The 17337-nt window shown below is 47.3% G+C and overlaps 1 protein-coding gene across 1 annotated transcript in view; it reads right to left on the bottom strand.

Annotated features, from left to right (window-relative positions):
• The window catches only part of LOC135285027 (multiple epidermal growth factor-like domains protein 6), a 43930-nt gene extending 41882 nt beyond the window's left edge, over positions 1-2048 (bottom strand). The window contains exon 1 of the mRNA XM_064396947.1: positions 1858-2048. Coding sequence (XP_064253017.1) covers positions 1858-1999 — 142 coding nt within the window. The 5' untranslated portion in view covers positions 2000-2048. The remainder of the gene's footprint in view (positions 1-1857) is intronic.
• Between the last annotated feature and the right edge of the window lie 15289 nt (positions 2049-17337).

Below are 17337 nucleotides of genomic sequence, written 5' to 3'. Positions count from 1 at the left end.
ATCAAGGCCCCCAGAGCTCAGTGAGAGCCACAGCTCCTGCACAGAGGGGCTGCGCAGGGCACCCCCTCCCTCTCCTGGCACACGCAGAGCTGCTGGTGATGTGCACACAGCAGAGCTTTGTGCCTCGTTGCAGCTGCCTGCTGAGGGGACACGGCTGGGGGGACGTGTGTGCTGGCTGGGCAGATGGGCGCTGCAGGGAAAGCAGCACACAGACCCTAAAAACCACACCGAGGCAACATCTGGGACTATGAAATCGCACCAAGAGAACTCCTCAAAGAGAAGCTCAGGCAGCAAAGGAAAAATTAACCAAATTAAGCAAAATCACAGTGATACCGGTTTAGGGTGAGTCATGAGATGGATAAAAAACCCCTCAGAGGCACCAAGGATAAAGCCAAGCCTGCACAGAGCTACCTGTCCATGGAGCTGAGAGGGGCAGAAACAGGATCAGGATCCTCAGGATCTGAGGAATTCTGCACTAGGGAAGGGAAGGTTGGATCCAGCACAAAGCTGGATCTCAGGAGCTTGTCTTGGAGAGTTACTTTGAGCCGACACAGTTGGATGGAGACAGCAAACACGATGTGAGCTTGAGACAAACATCTGATCTATAAATAACAAAGCAGCAACTCGCCCCTTCCTGAAACTCTGGCACATCTCACAGCTCTTCTGATATCACTGCTTGGGGCATTTATTTATTAGCATTATCCCAGGATGAGATAATGCATTCCTTGATGTCTACATTACGCCCAAGCATCCCAATTCTTCAGTGACCTTCACACATTCTCTATTATTTCCTAAATCCCCACAAGCTTTTCCTGCCGTGGAGGCAGCTGAGCACGCCCAGAGGAGGAAGGGAGGGTGCAGAGGCAGGATCCACACCTGGCTCCGTGTCCCCATCTCCCAGCCCACGTGAGCCACGTGCACTGGGAGCACCAAGGGCTCCCTCCCCTCCACCTGCTCCATGGGAAGTCTGGCCAAGCGCTTCCCACGCTGCAGCAGGCTGGGAATTGGCTTCCAAAAGACACTGAGGCTGAATGTTCCAGGGCAGTGATCCCTGACACGGCTGCTCTGCCTGCACCCCCTGGCTGTGCCCAGCTCTGCTGCTGCCAGAGGATTCCCCTTGCACAAACCCAACCCCAAATAACAGCGAGCCCTGTCCTGGGGGAGAGTCTGCTGAGCTACTCACACAGCCCCAACAACCCCAAACCTCATCCAGAGAGAAAGGCACCATTCTTTCATGTTAAAAACATGAAAATTTCACTTTTTGCCCTGGACTGAGGAGAGATCCTTTGGAGCTGGGGGAAAAAAACGAATCTACATACCCCAGCAAAATGCACGCATTTGGCTTTTTAAGGAATGTGGCCCAGGAGCTATCTTTAACCCAGCTGGACAGCAACAGATGTGAAGAAACTCCTGTTTCTCTCCCCCTCTGCCAGAAGTGACTTTTCAGAGTAAGAAATGCACCGAAGAACAATAATAACAATACCAATAGTAATAATACTAATAATAACAATAATAATAGCAATAATAACATCAATAATAGTAATAATAGTAGTAAAATAATAATAATAATAATAACAACAACAACAACAACAATAATAATAATAATAATAATAATAATAATAATAATAATGTAAAAATAAATATAATAATAGAAAGCACAGGCACATATACACTATATACAACCAGGTCACCAGTCTGTCACTTGGGTGGCCGCCAGCCTGAGACCTCCACCCTGCAGCTGGGGGGGAAATCGGGCACAAACCCCTCGAGGCAGAGCCCTGCAGGAAGCCCCAGCCCGGCACACAGAATCCACCAAGAGCCCGGTTCTAAGGGGACCTTCCCCGGCCCCGCACGTACCTGGCCGCAGGCCGGGGTACCCCGCTCGCCCCAGGTAGCAGGGGTAGCAGCTCCTCCACACGTAGCGGTAGTGCTCGCCGGAGCAGCCCGGGATGCCGCCCAGGCAGCCCAGGCACCAGAGCAGCGCCCAGGGCCGGCCCATGAGCGCGGCACGGAGCGGCACGGAGCGGCACGGAGCGGGGATGGAGCGGAATGGAGTGAGGATGGAGCGGGAATGGAGCGGGGACGGGGCAGAGATGGAGCGGAATGGAGCGGGGATGGAGCGGACCGGAGTGGGAATGGAGCAGGAACAGGACAGGGACAGAACGCGGACGGAGCGGGACAGAACGGGACAGAACGGGGCAGAGATGGAGCGGCACAAAGCGGGGACGGGGCAGGGACGGAGCGGAGATGGGGCAGGGACAGAACGGGGCAGAACGGGACGGGACGGGGCAGAGATGGAGCGGGGACAGAATGTGGACGGAGCGGGGACAGAACCGGGCTGGAACGGGACGCGGCAGGGATGGAGCAGGGACGGAGCGGGACAGAACCGGGACACGGCAGGGATGGAGCAGAGATGGAGCAGGACAGGGCAGGGACGGAGCGGGACGGGGCAGGGATGGAGCAGAAATAGAGCAGGATAGGGCAGGGATGGAGCAGAAATAGAGCAGGACAGGGCAGGGATGCAGCAGGGACGGGACGCGGGCGCTGGGCGGTCGGAGCAGGGGATGCGCGGGGCGGTGCGGGGCTCAGCGCGGGGCGGTCCCGCTCCGCCCCCGCTCCGCAGGTACCGCCGGGCCCGGGAGCGCCCCCGAACCCCCCGGCACCGGCGGGAGCCCTCGGGGCTGTCCCCGCAGCCCACGCGTGGAGAAACGCGACCCTCCCGGGGCCAGGGAGCCACGGCTGCATCCACCCGGCCGGGGCTGGGCTGATCCTCCACCCTGAAATAAACCCGAGGAGTCGCCCCAAACCAGGCTGAGGAGGGATGGAAGGCAGGCAGGGGGATCAGGATTTTCCCCTGGAGCACTAGGTTGGGGTTTGGGACATTATTGAGTAGATATTTGAATAATTTAGTAATGTAATTTTTTTTTTGTAATGTTCAATTTTATTATTTTTTTTAAGTGGTAGATAAATTGTTGTGACATTTTTGTTTGTTATTGTTAGGAATTTTGTTTGGTTTTGATTATGCCCAGTCGACCCCAGGTGGATCATCCACCCTGAAATAAACCCATAGAGTCGCCCCAAACCAGGCTGAGGAGGGACGGAAGGCAGGCAGGGGGATCAGGATTTCCCCCTGGAGCAGCAGGCTGGTGTGGGATTTGGGAAATTATTGAATAGATATTTGAATAATTTAGTAATGTAATTTTTAATTTTTGTAATTTTTTTTAAAGTGGTAGATAAATTGTGAAATTTTTGTTTGTTATTGTTAGGAATTTTGTTGTTGTTGTTGTTCTGATTATGACCCGCTGGCTCCAGGGCTCAGGCTGACCATCCACCCTGGAATAAACTCGTAGATTTGCCCCAAACCAGGCTGAGGAGGGATGGAAGGCAGGCAGGGGGATCAGGATCTCCTCCTGGATCCCCAGGCTGCTGTGGGGACCCCAGGGTTACACCAAGCAGGGAGTGTTTCACTGTGGAAGTGCCTCGTGTACCATCACACCTCCCCAAACCAACACCAGCTGCTGAAACAGCACCCAACACCAAAATCCTGTTCTTAAAATAACGACAAAAAGCAAAGCTTAATCACCAGATTTAAGCTGAAATGAGGAACAGCCACCACGGCTGCTCCAAAGAAAACCATAAAGCTCATTCCCGCTTCTTGCAAGACAGGGAATTTTATTTTACCTTTTTCATTAAATAAGAAGTAGGAATAGCTTATTGGATTTTCCAGAGGCAAGCTCAAAAGCCTCATTTAACTTTCTGGAATGTTTTGAAACAATGTGCTCGCAGGGCTGAGCTGGGGGGAGCAGGCCCTGCTACTCTGAGACGTTTTCACAGTATTATTTGGCCATAGTAAAATTCCAAATTAAAACTTGTGGTTTAGGCTGCAATGAATAGCATTCCACAAAAAAATTTGAAACAAGCTGAATCCAGGAAGAAAACAGGGATTTCATGCTATTGCTGCAGCAATTTCCAAAGGAAGGTGGACTCCAGTCACGAGCCCCCTTTGCTCATTGTCCCAAGAGCAGCTTCCTAACATTTCAGGGACCTCTTCAGCTCATCTTAAAATTCACACAAGGCAACAGCCCACATGCTTCTCATTAATATTTTCATTTTGACAAAAATAACAGACAAATTTTTGGGTCAGTTGGTTTGTAGAGGGGAAAAATATATGACCTTTCTGAAGGATGCTGTGAATGTTTGGAAATGGTCTGGAGAAGTCCAGCCTGGTGTGCTGCACACACACCTTGCTCAAACTGCCTGGTGGGTCCAGCAGAGTCCCCAGGAGATGCTCAGCACTGAGGGAGCATTGTACTTGCAGGGACCCAGGAATGATGAAGCTGACTCCATGTTCTCAGAAGGCTGATTTATTATTTTATTATACTATATTGTATTAAAGAATACTATACGAAAGAATACAGAAAGGATACTTACAGAAGGCTAAAATGATAATAATGAAAACTCCTGACTCTTTCCAGAGTCCTGACACAGCTTGGCCCTGATTGGCCAAAGAGTGAAAACAACTCACAGCAGAATGCAATGAAACAATCACCTATGGGTGAACAATCTCCAAACACATTCCACATGAGCACAGCACAGGAGAAGCAAATGAGATAAGAATTGTTTTCCTTTTCTCTGAGGCTCCTCAGCTTCCCAGGAGAAAAATCCTGGGTGAAGGGATTTTTTCAGAGAATGTGAATGCCACAGGGGAGCAAAGAGGTGGGACAGGAGAAGGGGAAATGTCAGAGGGGTCGCTGAGAGCCACCAGCAATTCCAGCTGCACTCCCCTTGTCCCACAGTGAAGCCCCTGCCCTGCTGTGCTGCCACCCTGCCAGGAGCCACTTGGAATTATTAAATACTTCACCCATTCCAAAATACCCCGTGGCAAGACATGGATTGTCCCTGCTGGCCCAGAGCAGCTCCTGGGAATGCTGCCTCCAGCCTGAGGCTCTGCCATGGGAGCTCTGACACCGAGGTGCTGACAAGCAGGAATTAATGTTCCACAGAGCTGTGAAAAATGGGCCAGGCTGGGTTCCTCCGTCAGAAATGTCACCAAGGCTTGTCTATCCTAAATTATCCTTGCCTGGAATGCAGATGGGTCACAGTGAGCAGCTGCTCAGGGAGTCCCTGACTCCTCAGGCAGCCACCAAAGGGATCTTTCAGGACCTGGGAATTCCTCCTGCACCTCCCAAAACAAGTGGGATTTCTGTGATAAAACTGCTCAATTCCCTTTCCTTGGACTGTGGCAAAAGCCTCAGCACAGGGAGGATAATATAATGTAATATAATATAATATAATATAATATAATATAATATAATATAATATAATATAATATAATATAATATAATATAATATAATATAATATAATATAATATAATATAATATAATATAATATAATATAATATAATATAATATATTAATGTTAATATAATATTAATGTTAATATATTAATGTGAATAGAATAGAATAGAATAGAGTAGAATAGAATAGAATATCTTGATAATGCTCGTGCTGTTGCACATGTCCTTCCTATTTAGGGATGGAAGGGAAAGTGATAATTGAGGGTGGCCAGCTTCTGTGCTTGGCACACCTTGTGAAGTCACACTGCCAGATGTCAAACTGGGAATGAGACTATGCAGAGTCACAGATGGGAAATGAACAGTGGCCCTTCCATATTAACAGCAGTTAATTAATTCTTGCATTCAGAAATGTAGGAATAGCTAATCAAAGAGGCCAGGATTACTGGACAGATTGGTAAACTGACAGAAAGTCATAATCCTTATCCTCATTTAGGTTGTGGCTCTGTGTCCTACAAGTTTAGTGACAAAACTGAGACTGCTCTGGGCTGGGCTGACTCCTTGAGCCTGACTCCAGGCTCAGACTCCTCCAGACAGCTCAGGCATCAAAAGCACATCAGGCTCAAACACAAACTGAGCCCTGCTTATGTAATAAGTTATCCTTGGCCAGGCCAGCGCCAGCTCCAGCTTCCTCCTCACCTAATTTACTTCAGCTGATTGAGTACCAGGAGTTGTTTGGAGTGTGGCAACACATGAGGCTCTGCAGCAGGTCATTGCTGCAGCTGGGAGCCAGCCAGGAGAGCAGCAACCTCCTTTAACAGGGACAGGGATGGGCCCTGCCTCTCACAGGATTTCATTCAGATTCAGTCTCAAAATTCTTGTATGGAGCCAAATAAATCAGAACTGGTGATGTGGTGCTTCACAGCCCAACAGCATCCTGAGCTCCAGAGTTAATTCATCCCTGCACAGGCACAGTCAACCTGCTCAGGTAAACAGGAGTGCTGGACTCTTCATCCTAAACCTAAAACCAAACTAAACCTAAAACCAAAACTAAAACCTAAACTAAAACCTAAAACCTAAACTAAAACCTAAAACCTAAACTAAAACCTAAAACCTAAACTAAAACCTAAAACCAAGCTAAACCTAAAACCAAAACTAAAAAAAAAAAAACAACCTAAACCTAAAAAAATCCTAAACTTAAACCATGAACCTAAAAAAACCCTAAACCCTGAACCATGTTTCTTCTGACATACATTAAAAAAAAAAATTACTCAAGATAAAAGGAAATGGCCAGATGGAGACTGGGAAAGCAGAAACATGCAGGAGATGGAACATGGAAGAGGTGAGGAAAGGAACAAGGTGAAGGATGAGGTCTATGATTTGGGGCCAGCGTGTCCTGGGCTGCATGCTCAGATATATTCCAGGCAGGTTTTTGAACTTCTCTATGTGCAATATCAGCTGGGAACTAACTGAGACCCCCATGTGCTGAACCAGGTTTATGTTCATGCACAATCCAGCTCAAATGCGAATTTTCATTTACATTTGGAGCTAAATCCCTCATCCTATGAAGGCCATGCAAAGTGCAAATATCCTTCTCTGTGTCAAGTGGTGCTTAGAGGGATAAAATAAACAAGAGAATTGTGGTTTAGGGGCTGGTTTATGATGTTTCCTAAGAGCTCTCCACTGCGCCGCCCCAACACGCCTGCTCCTGGGGCAGAGCCCAGGGCACATCAACACCTGAGCTCCCCATCAGCCTGCCGTGCCTCAAAAACCCTGGCAACACAGCAAACCTCTTTGTTTCCTGTAAAAAACCCAACACGTGACGTCCCCAAACCCCTCTGCCCACAGATTTTCCACTGGAGAGCAGATCAGAAATCCAGGCCGTGCCCAGGGCTCCTCCTGGCACTGATTCCAGGAGCAGCTGGGCATCCCTGTGGATGCAGCCAGAAGAGATGCCACCCCCCAGCCCTGCCCTCACCCAGCTGTTTTACTTCCCTCATCACTGCTCACCTGGAAAACAGCAGCAGAAAAAAGATATGAAGTGATTTTTTTGGGGCAGAGAGCAAATATTTAAGAGTTTCTCCCAAACTTTGTGATTCTTTCTCAGTGTTCCCTTCCCCCCTGCAGAGTGAACCAGCACCTCACCAAAGGGTTATAAATTATCACTGAAAGGGTATTGGGAACAGACAAAGGTGATAAAGAGATTTTATCATCAGAAGGCATGAAAAAGGCACTTTGTTATTAGAAATCCACAGTTCTGATAGAAACAATGGTGGACCTAAGACTTGATTGGCCTTTAGGAATCTTCTCTCACCTATTGGTCAAGAAGGGATAACTCCTTCTTGTAAACATATTTGACAAACAGAGATTGTCTGCCAGGTGCAGAGATTGAGGTAGTAATTAGTTTAATTGTTTGTCTGAGCTTTCTCACAGCTTCCCAGGAAAACCCTGGGAGAGCTGTCTCTCTGTTCAGGGGATAAGTGATTACCACACCAGCATCCCACCAGATGTGTGCTATTGATACTGGCCAGAGTTATTAGCACATAAACTGCATTTCTCTGCCACTCTGCACCACTCACTGCAGCTGGTAAATAAGGATTGGAGCTGGTGGAACCTGGGTGCCAGCACTCAGGGAGGTTCTCAGCCCAATCCCCAATGACCATGGACCCCAGCCCTGTGTGGTGGGGTCCTGTGGCTCACCAGGTGTCACATGTGGCCATCCCACCCTCCTGACAAGCCTGCTGAGCTCCCACAGCCAAACACAGCCAGAGGTTTTGGCCTTTCTTTGCAGGGCTCAGATTCTCCCTCCATTTGAGGTCCCAGACTGCAGCCAAGCAACCCCAGCATGAAAGGAACTCCTGGGTTTGCCCTGGATCCTGCAGTGGTTCCCCACCTGGGGAAGAGGTTTTACAGCAACTTCTGTGAGCCAGAGAAAAGTTTGATAAGAGGATCCATGTTCACCCCTGAAAGAATTTTCTACCAAGGTTTTGACATAGGAACCAATAAAGAAAGAAGGATAAATAAGAGAAACCTGCAACTGCCTATTCCAATGAGCACTTTGTTTGTGTCTCATGACCAGTAGGTGTAAAGTTATGAGTTTTGTAATAATGTATAAAAGGCATGCATGCTAGAATAAAAAGAGTTTGAAGCCTTCTGAAAATGGAGTGTTGCTTTGGTTTGTCTCAACTATGACACCCACCCACTGTCTGTGCTTCTGCTGGGAGTGAATCAACATAATTTAGGCAATTCTGGGCAGGAAAAGCAGCGCACTGAGCTAAAACTTCCTTCTCCTTCTGACCAGAGGTCAGGTTGGGAAGCTCTTGAGTGGCTGAGATGAAGTTTTTTCCTTCAAAACCTCTCCTGCCTTAGCAGCACACTCTGGTTCCTGGTATTTTCCTGCCTCTGCACACAAAGCTGATGCTATTGCAGAGCAGTTTGCTCAGCAGACACTTCAGAGAGAACTCTGGAAGCCCCAGCTTGATGTCACTCCAGGCCAGGAATCAAATCCCAAGGATGAAGCCTTTCAAGTGCTGACCTCTGAACCCCCAGCTCCTCTTCTTGGGCCACCCTCAGGAGAGGTGTGGGCTCCAAACCCTCCCAGCCAACACAGGCCTCCAAATATCTGACCCTGTGGTTTGGAGCTTTATTCAGGCTCCATCAGGACTCTGACCAACACAAGCTGAATATTTTTGCAAACTGTAAACATTAATCAGTGCCTTAAACTCTCCCCGTCTGCACAAACACAGATCCAGCCCCGTCCTCTCCTGAAAGCATGTGAGAGCATGTGGGGAGTTTGGAAAGAGCTTCTTATCTGATGTAAAAATAGAAATTAATGTAAAAAGGGGTGAGGACAGCAGGGTGCCCTCGCTGACACAGTAGTGGGGTTGTTTGAGAAGTGCAGCCATGGGGGAATAACTCAACACCAGCTTTGCTGGGCTGGAAAGATTTACACCCCAGCAAAGCAGGAGTGAGGCAGCCCAGTGCAAACTCTTCTCTCACTTCATTTAAGGCTTAATCTTCCCTAAGTGTCCTGCTCTGGCAGGATGAGACCTGCAGACAGGGCAAATCCACACAGGATGGATGAGGGGCTCCAGGATGCACTCAGAGCACCCACTGCCCCCAGAGAGAGTCAGAGGCAACGAGGAGGAGCAAAAAGCTACAAATTATTCCAAGAATATGTGCAAAGGGATTCACACTGTCCCCCCCCAAAAGTATAAGAAATAAAGACAAAAAAACCCAAAAAACTGAAAATAAAAAAAAATTAAAAAGGATTGCTTGTTTCCACCAAAATCCTGAACCTCTTAATCATCAGAGAAGCTAATCCTCATCAGGGGAATTCTGGGGAAACTGGAAATATTTTCACTTGGCTAAGATAAGGGCAGAGCTGTTTATTTCACACATCTCTACAGTGGTACAGAGCCAGGAAATACTTTTCAGTTATTTTCAACAAAACAAGACAAATGTACCAAATTGGCAAGAAAGTGACATTTTTCTGTGGAATTCTTTAATGTCCGAGCCGATAGCCACAGAAACAGCTCTTTCCCTGTTCGTCAGCAATCTCTCTTAATTATTGGAATACTTTTGGTCTTCTGCTAAGCAAACCAGTGCTGAAAACATGCAAGAGCTCTGCCACAAAGCCATGACCACCCCAAGCAACCCCCAGCGTGCCCTGGGTGGGTGTTTCAGGGAATCCAGGGAGATTTGGGGCTCTGCTCTGCAGGAGCCTGGGGAAGGCTTTGCCTTCCCTGTCCATGAATCCTGGAGATGTGACACCATCCAAAAACTGTCATCTTGCTCTGGGCTCTGATGAGCAAAGAGCTTTTTTGCGTTTCTCTGGCTCTGAGCTGAACCAGCAGGGCTCACACAAATGGAAGATCCCACCCGGGGCAAGGCAGGGCAATTCCAGCTGTGGGAGCCCAAAGGGCACCTGGAGCACAGCTGGCACCAAGGGTTTCCACTTACAGACACACTGGGGCTTCTCTTCCCCTCCATTTTGGGAGCAGGTTTAAGGCAGAGCAGGGAACGAACTGGGAAAGAAAAATCTCATCTTTGAAGCAATAAAATAAACGGCATGGCCATGATTCCCACCTTGATCACCACAGCACTGCCTGTGCTGGAGATGCTGCACAAAACCAAGCCCAGCTTTTTGCTTTTGCTGCAGCTCTTTTTCCCATTTGGAGCTTTCAGTGCCAATAAGAAAAAGCAACATCAACAGGTACAAAACGTCCCTCCTTCATTGCCCAAAATCTCCAGATATCATCCAAAAGATTCCTGTCCTGGAGGAACTCCCATAGATAAGAACACACCTGATATCCCAACTGTCTGTCTCACTCTCTAACAACCCTCTTGCTCCTGAAAATGAGAAGACAAAGCTTCTCTGCATTACAGAATGTAATTAGAAGTTTTAAATATAGTAGTTTAAAATAGTATTTTTTTCTAAAATTAGAAGTTTTATTTCTTGTCTTAGAACTGTTACCCCTTTCTACTAAAATTCCTTCAAATAAACACACACAAGTACCCTGGATAGCATTAATCCACAGAAATCGAAACTAAAAGGTTGAAAAATATAAAATAGACACCTCTATGCATTTTCTACCAATTTCTGTAACTCAAGCCGAGAATGAGAACGTTCCCCCACCGAAACCAGAGCTCTCCCTACCCCTGAGCAGGGCGTGGGCCAGACCTTGAAGGCACAGAGAGCACTTTTCTCAAATTACCCTTTATTAGAGTGAGTGACTAATCACCAGGTGAGAAGGGAGGAATCACCACCCCCCTGTTACCGGCTCCCTCTCTTCCCTCATCGTCTCCCACGGGTTCCACTGGGGAGCTGAAGGAGCTAAAACCTGAGCTTCTCCCCCGAAGCATCCTCCATCCTCCCCCAAATCCTCCTGGAAGCCATGAACCAGCACTGGAGATGCTCTCCACCCCTTGCATCGCTGCTAGACCACTCCATTATTTTCGGATGCAGATCAAAATCACCTAAAGTTTAGTGAATTCCAAGTTTCAGCTGGATGTGTGAAATATATGGGGCGGTTTCAAAAAGATTTATCAGCTGCTGGCAAATTTCTGACGTTTGGCACCGAGCAAGGCACTTCAAAAATGTATCTGTGCTTAAGAAATAGCTTTTTTTTTTTTTTTTTCTCTGTAAAGCAGCATTTCCTTCTTAAAAGACAGCAGAAAAATGGAGACAAATAGGGTTTGAAGGCTTTTGGGCTGGATGGAAGAAGAATGGGCTGCAGCTGTGCCAGGAACGCGCTTCAGCCACGCCGTGCTCCGGCTTTCCTTCTGCTACTGCAGATAAATCTTGGTTTTTCCCTTGCTCACCCAGAGCCAGCCCCATCCCCATCACTCCCAGACCTCTGCTGCCTCCAGGGCCAGCTGCAGAGGGAATCCTGTGGCAATCCCTGGGGATGGTGACAGGGAGGCTCGTGCAGGGCCACCCCTGCAAGTGACACTTTTATTCTGCATAAACCCAGCCCCAGAGCAGCCCTGCAACAACAGCAAGGAAAGGTGTCTGTGGGCAGCACAGCAGCCTGTCAAGTCATGAAGAATTAAATGTATTTCCAGCCAAGAACAGAGCAGGAGAAGGACAGCAATCAAAACAAGGCTGGTGTGATCAAAGAGCCCCAGCCTTTAATTCCCTCAGCCTCTTCTAATTTGGTCCTGTCTGGGCTCGGAGCGCCCTGGCTGCTCAGAAACACCAGAGCCTGCAAGTTTTGGTTTACTTTTCAGAAATCCTAAGACCTGCTAGAGCTTAATGAAATCCCCAAGGGTTTATATTTGCTTAATCCCCTCTCTGCAGCAACCTGCAGACAGCTCATTCCAAGGGCTCGGGGTAGGGCAGGGTCCAGGCAGGGAGCTGGAGGAGGACTGGGCATTCTGCAGGGCCTTAAAAGTATGGAATCCATAAATTCTAATTCCATTTTCACATCAGAATTTCATAAATTCTAATTACATTTTCACAGTAAGTGCCTAAATGCAGGGTCTGTTTGAGGGGAGGTATGGATCCACATGAAGCCCAGCATACCTGAAGTATTATTATTGTTATTATTGTTATTATGTTTAATTTCAGCTTTCATATAAAATTCCTTCACTCTTTCAACCAGATCCAGTCTCATCAGGTCCCCTGTAAGCCCTGAGTTTCTCCAGAGCTGGAATGATCCTTGCCTCCACATTCTGTCAAAAAAATCTTTGTGGTTGGGCTCTGCAAACACTCCTGCAGCTCCCTAGAGCTTGTATTTATCGAAGCATTATGGAACTTCCTTCCTCCCTGACCGAAACACACGATCCATAAATAAAAGGAGGAGTGTTCCTCATCCCCAGCTCGACACAGGCTCAGCATCACTGCCTGAGGGTGAGGATTTTCCTCTCATCATTTCAGGGCTGAGTTCTGTGAGCTTTGGACAAACTCTGCAGTTCAAATCCAAGCTGAGGATTGATCCTGGCTTGGACTCGACAGGGCACAGATGACTCAGGTGCAGCTGCTGTGTCCTGATCACTCCTACCCTTCACATCACCCAGAAATGTCATTTTCGGGTGATTTTTCAAACCAAAACAAGCCAAGAATTTCTTGTTCAAGAATGCTACAGAGCCACCTAGATCCTCAGCAGTGAGGGGTTGATTTTTCTTTAAATGTATATATTTTTAAATTTATATATATATATATATATATATATATATATATATATATATATATATATGGGGCTGACATGTTTATGATGGCGAGACACCAAAGGACTCATTGTTCACTCCTCCTGGAGATTCCCACAGACCCTTGAAACAAAGTATGGGTCACACAGGCTCCACCAACACTTGATTTCCAAGGTCACACACAGTGGACGTTGAGGAGCTCCTGGAAAACTTCTTAGTTTTGATCAAAGTGCTGTGGAAACATAAATAAATTCAATATGAAACTTCCTCCGTGATTTCTGTCAAAACTGTTTCAAATAATCTGCTTGTGAAATACCTACATTTGCTTTTTGTTTTCAAGGAGGAGTTAGGAAAGAGAACACTGCTCTGAACTTTCACCCATATAGCACATTTTTTTTCCAGATAATCCACGCTCATTTAAAAACGAAAAATTCTTCTTTGGAAGAATCCCATCCTGCTCCTCCAGCCTTGCACCTGTGCAAGATTTGTTTCGGATACATTCTGAGCACAAATCCCTCCCGAGGAAGGGGCTGACAGCATCATCCCCTCCCTGGGGCAGGACACTGTGGTGTGTGCTCCTCCATCCTCCTGCAGCACCTGCACCTACATCCCGCGAGCAGACAGGCCCGGCTTTGGAGGATTTACAGCTAAGCCTGGCTTAATCTGGATGGTTCAGAGCATCAGGAGCCGCGATGCTGGATGTGGTACCCACCCTGCTCACCCCGGCATCCACCAGCTCCCCCTGCGTGGCTGCTGCCAGGAAAGGGCTGAAATGAACTCCTGGTATTCCTGTTCTTTATGAGAATTCCCAGGTCGTTTAAAGGGAAACAGAACCCAAGCACATCTGGTGTTTTATTTGTGGAAGTTACACGCTCCCACATGAAAGCAGCCGTCCACTTTTAACCTGATAACAAACCCCCACTTCTCCCCCTGCCTTCGGGCTAAAATCCATTAATATTCATGGCCTGTTGTCAGGTGATTTTACAGCTCCGGTAAAAAAAAAAAAATTAAAAAAAAAGTCTGAAGGAAGCTCAGATGCCAGAGGCCCCAGTTTGGAAGCGTCTGGCTTTGCCTTGAACAACTTCCCAGCTTTCCCAGAAGGTGACAGCCATCCCCACAGGAGCACACAGCTCAGCTGGGACTCGGGGCAGGGAGCTGAGAGGAAAAAGGAATTTCTGAGACCCCGAACGGGGAGAGCTCTCCAGAGCACACAAAGCACCCCAACCATCTGCATGATGAAAATTCCATGGGAAGGGGGACCAGGGTCCAATTCCCTGGGAAAGAGAACCAAGATCCAATTCCCTGGGAAAGGGGATCAAGGTCTAATTCCCTGGGAAAGGGGGACCAGGGTCCAGTTCTCTGGGAAAGAAGACCAGGATTCAATTCCCTGGGAAGGAGAACAAGGGTCCAATTCCCTGGAAAAGAGGACCAAGGTCCTATTCGTCCTATTCCCTGGGAAAGGAAGACCAGGGTCCAACTCCTAAGGAAAGAGCACCAAGGTCCAGTTCCTTGGGAAAGGAGGACCAGGGTCCAATTCCCTGGAAAAGAGAACCAGGGTCGTATTCCTTCTATTCCCTAGGAAAGAGGACTAGGGTCCAATTCCCTGGGAAAGAGGACCAGGGTCCAAGTTTTGATACCAATGTGCCAACCTCAGCCCTATCCCAGCAGGTTCCTCACTTTGGATAGAGCAAGCAGATTGGATTAATTCCCAATATTCAGGGAATTAATTATTAATTATTAATTAATTATTCCTCACCTCGGATAGAGCAAGCAGATTGGATTAATTCCCAATATTCGGGGAATTAATTATTAATTATTAATTGTTAATTGTTAATTAATTATTCCTCACCTTGGATAGAGCAAGCAGATTGGCTTAATTCCCAATATTCAGGGAAAGCCACCTTGCTGCTGGGACTCTTCCTTTAGCAATCCTATGAAGATGTATTTATAAAGAAATGTTCTCTATAAATATAAGGAATATACTCCAAGATCTTCTGGGAGTCCAAAACCAAGTGTCCAAACCCAGGATTATTGTCCCAAGAAGGTCAGGGCTGCTGAGCTCACAGCACACACCTGGAGCCAGCAAAGGCTGGAGGCTGCCCTTCCAAATTCCAGATCAATTTCTTTAAAAGAATGGTCCTGAAGGAAATAAAGCATGTGAAAATCTGTTTTTCCAGCAGAATCTGCACTTAGATCTGCAGTGCTGTATACATACACATGTAGGTAACTCTTATCTGCAGTGTTGGGGATTTTTTTTTTTTTTAATTTCAATAATCTTTTAAAAAGCTTTTTTCCCTTGTGGCTTGGTTGGTTGGTTTTGGGGGGCATGGGTGAGTGGTTTTTTTGTAGTTTTGTTTTGGTTTTGGTTTTGTGGAGTGTTGGTTTTGAGGTTTTTTTTGGTTAGTTGGTTTGGTTTGGTGGGTTTTTTGTTTCTTTTTGTAGGGAAGTAGCTTTTCACAAGATAGAAAAGTAAACAAATGTTTCTGCATTTTGTTTGACAAAAAAAAAAAGAAAATTTAAAAAAAAAAGAAAACTAGTAGAGTTTATACAGACGAAAAGTGGTTAAAACTGGGGTAAAGCAGTTTGTTTTTTTCATTCCAAAGGGATAACTCGGCAGGTTTTGGATGGGAGACAGGCACTGCAAAGAGCAGCTCCAGGGACAGATCCCGAGCAGAGCAGAGCCCAGCAGAGATGCTCTACCCCCTCCCTCTGGCCGAGAGGACACCACACACACTCTCAGACAGAAGCTTTGGGTAATTATCCCCTAAAAACGAGGCTGCTCTAGAGCATCTTCCTGGAACCAGCTGTACTGGGAGAAAGGCTCTGATGTCTTGGGGATTTGAGCCCCTAAAAACTCATCAATATTCCCCCAGGAACACGCCCTCCTGATAACCTAAAGGAAATCAGACAATTTGCTTTCTCCAGCACTAAAATGCTGAGCCAAGGAGTTAAGCACAGGACTGGCAGGACACTGTGGGTCCTGCAGGCACTTCTGCGTGGCTAAATTTGGGATGAAAGAGGAGCCTGTCCTTTTTTCCTCTGAAATTGTGCCAGGGGGATGAGGCTGCACAATCCTCCCAGTGTTGGGGCTCTGCTGAAGTTTGCCAGCACACAGGGATTACACACAAAATCCAGGGGTTTTTGTTTCTTTGTTGTTTTCCTTCTTCCTTTTTGGGTTGTTTCCCCTCTCTCCAGCCCAGCACCCTCTGGGATTTCCATCCCTGTCTCCCACCATGCCTCCAGGAGATCCACCAGCAGGGGTGGCAAGGACAAAATGCAAGGCACAAAGGTGTAACCAGAGTTGTGGAAAAGAGAAACTGTAAGGATATATTTTATATTTTCCCATATCTCCAGAATTCCTGTCCATATCCTCCTCCTTATTAATCTAACACTCTGTAAACCCAATTGTAAATCTGTAAACCAAATGCCTTTCTATGGATTATATCAAATGCTGAGACAAACCCAGCCTTGCTCCTCCTGACCTGCAGTAACAGAGACATCACAAAACAGCCCTGACAGACAGCACCTCCAGGAAATCTCTTTTTTTGGGAATAAAAGGAGCCAGTGCTTGCTGGGAGCTGCGTGGTGTGCAGGAGCAGATTATCAGCCCAGCTCTGCAGCTTCCTGTGGTGCTCAGATAACGCCACGGGCACTGCTTCCCACAGGCTTCTTCCTTCACCCCTTATTCCTTCCCTCATTTCCCATCCAAAGTGATGTCATCTGTCATCCTCGGGTAGCTTTTCAAGCACTGCTGATGTAGCTGGTGCTTTTGGGTTACCATGGTGTTGAAACTTTCAGGAGGGTGCAGCCAGGTGGAGGTCACAGGCAACAAGGGGAAACAGCCTCAAGCTGTGCCAGGGGAGGGTCAGGTTGGACATCAGGAGGAATTTCTCCATGGAAAGGGGGTCAGGCCTTGGAAGGTGCTGGGGTTGCTGATTTCCTGACCTCTGGGCCCTCCCTGGAGGTTTCTCTCTCAGGGGAGACCCTCCTGGAGTGGTTTTGTGTCAGAAAGAGAGACCCACTGGACTTTTTCAGTCTTCAGGTTCTTGTTTATTGTTATCTAAAGTTTTGCGCGCTGTCCACACCAGGCTCAGCACACTGGAAAAGCACCACAGAAATGGCCAACAATCTCTTGGTACAAGGTGTTTTAAGGCTAAACTATCCAATTAAGAACTGACACCTAGATTATTTCCCCTTTTAAGCTAATAACCGATCCCTAAAATCCTGCAATGCGGATTTTTCCACCCAATTACAAAATGCCACCCAAACCCATGAAGAAGGAGGAAGAAAAAGCATGAAGAAGAAATCCAGGACAACACCCTGTGCCCTCCATCTTGCTCCCACCCACAACATACTAAAAATCCCAAACCCTAAATTTCCCACCAAGTGATAC

This window comes from Passer domesticus, chromosome 22 (genome assembly GCF_036417665.1).
Source record: "Passer domesticus isolate bPasDom1 chromosome 22, bPasDom1.hap1, whole genome shotgun sequence".
In the NCBI taxonomy this organism is placed as follows: Eukaryota; Metazoa; Chordata; class Aves; order Passeriformes; family Passeridae; genus Passer; species Passer domesticus.
This window is presented reverse-complemented; position numbering and strand designations above follow the sequence as displayed.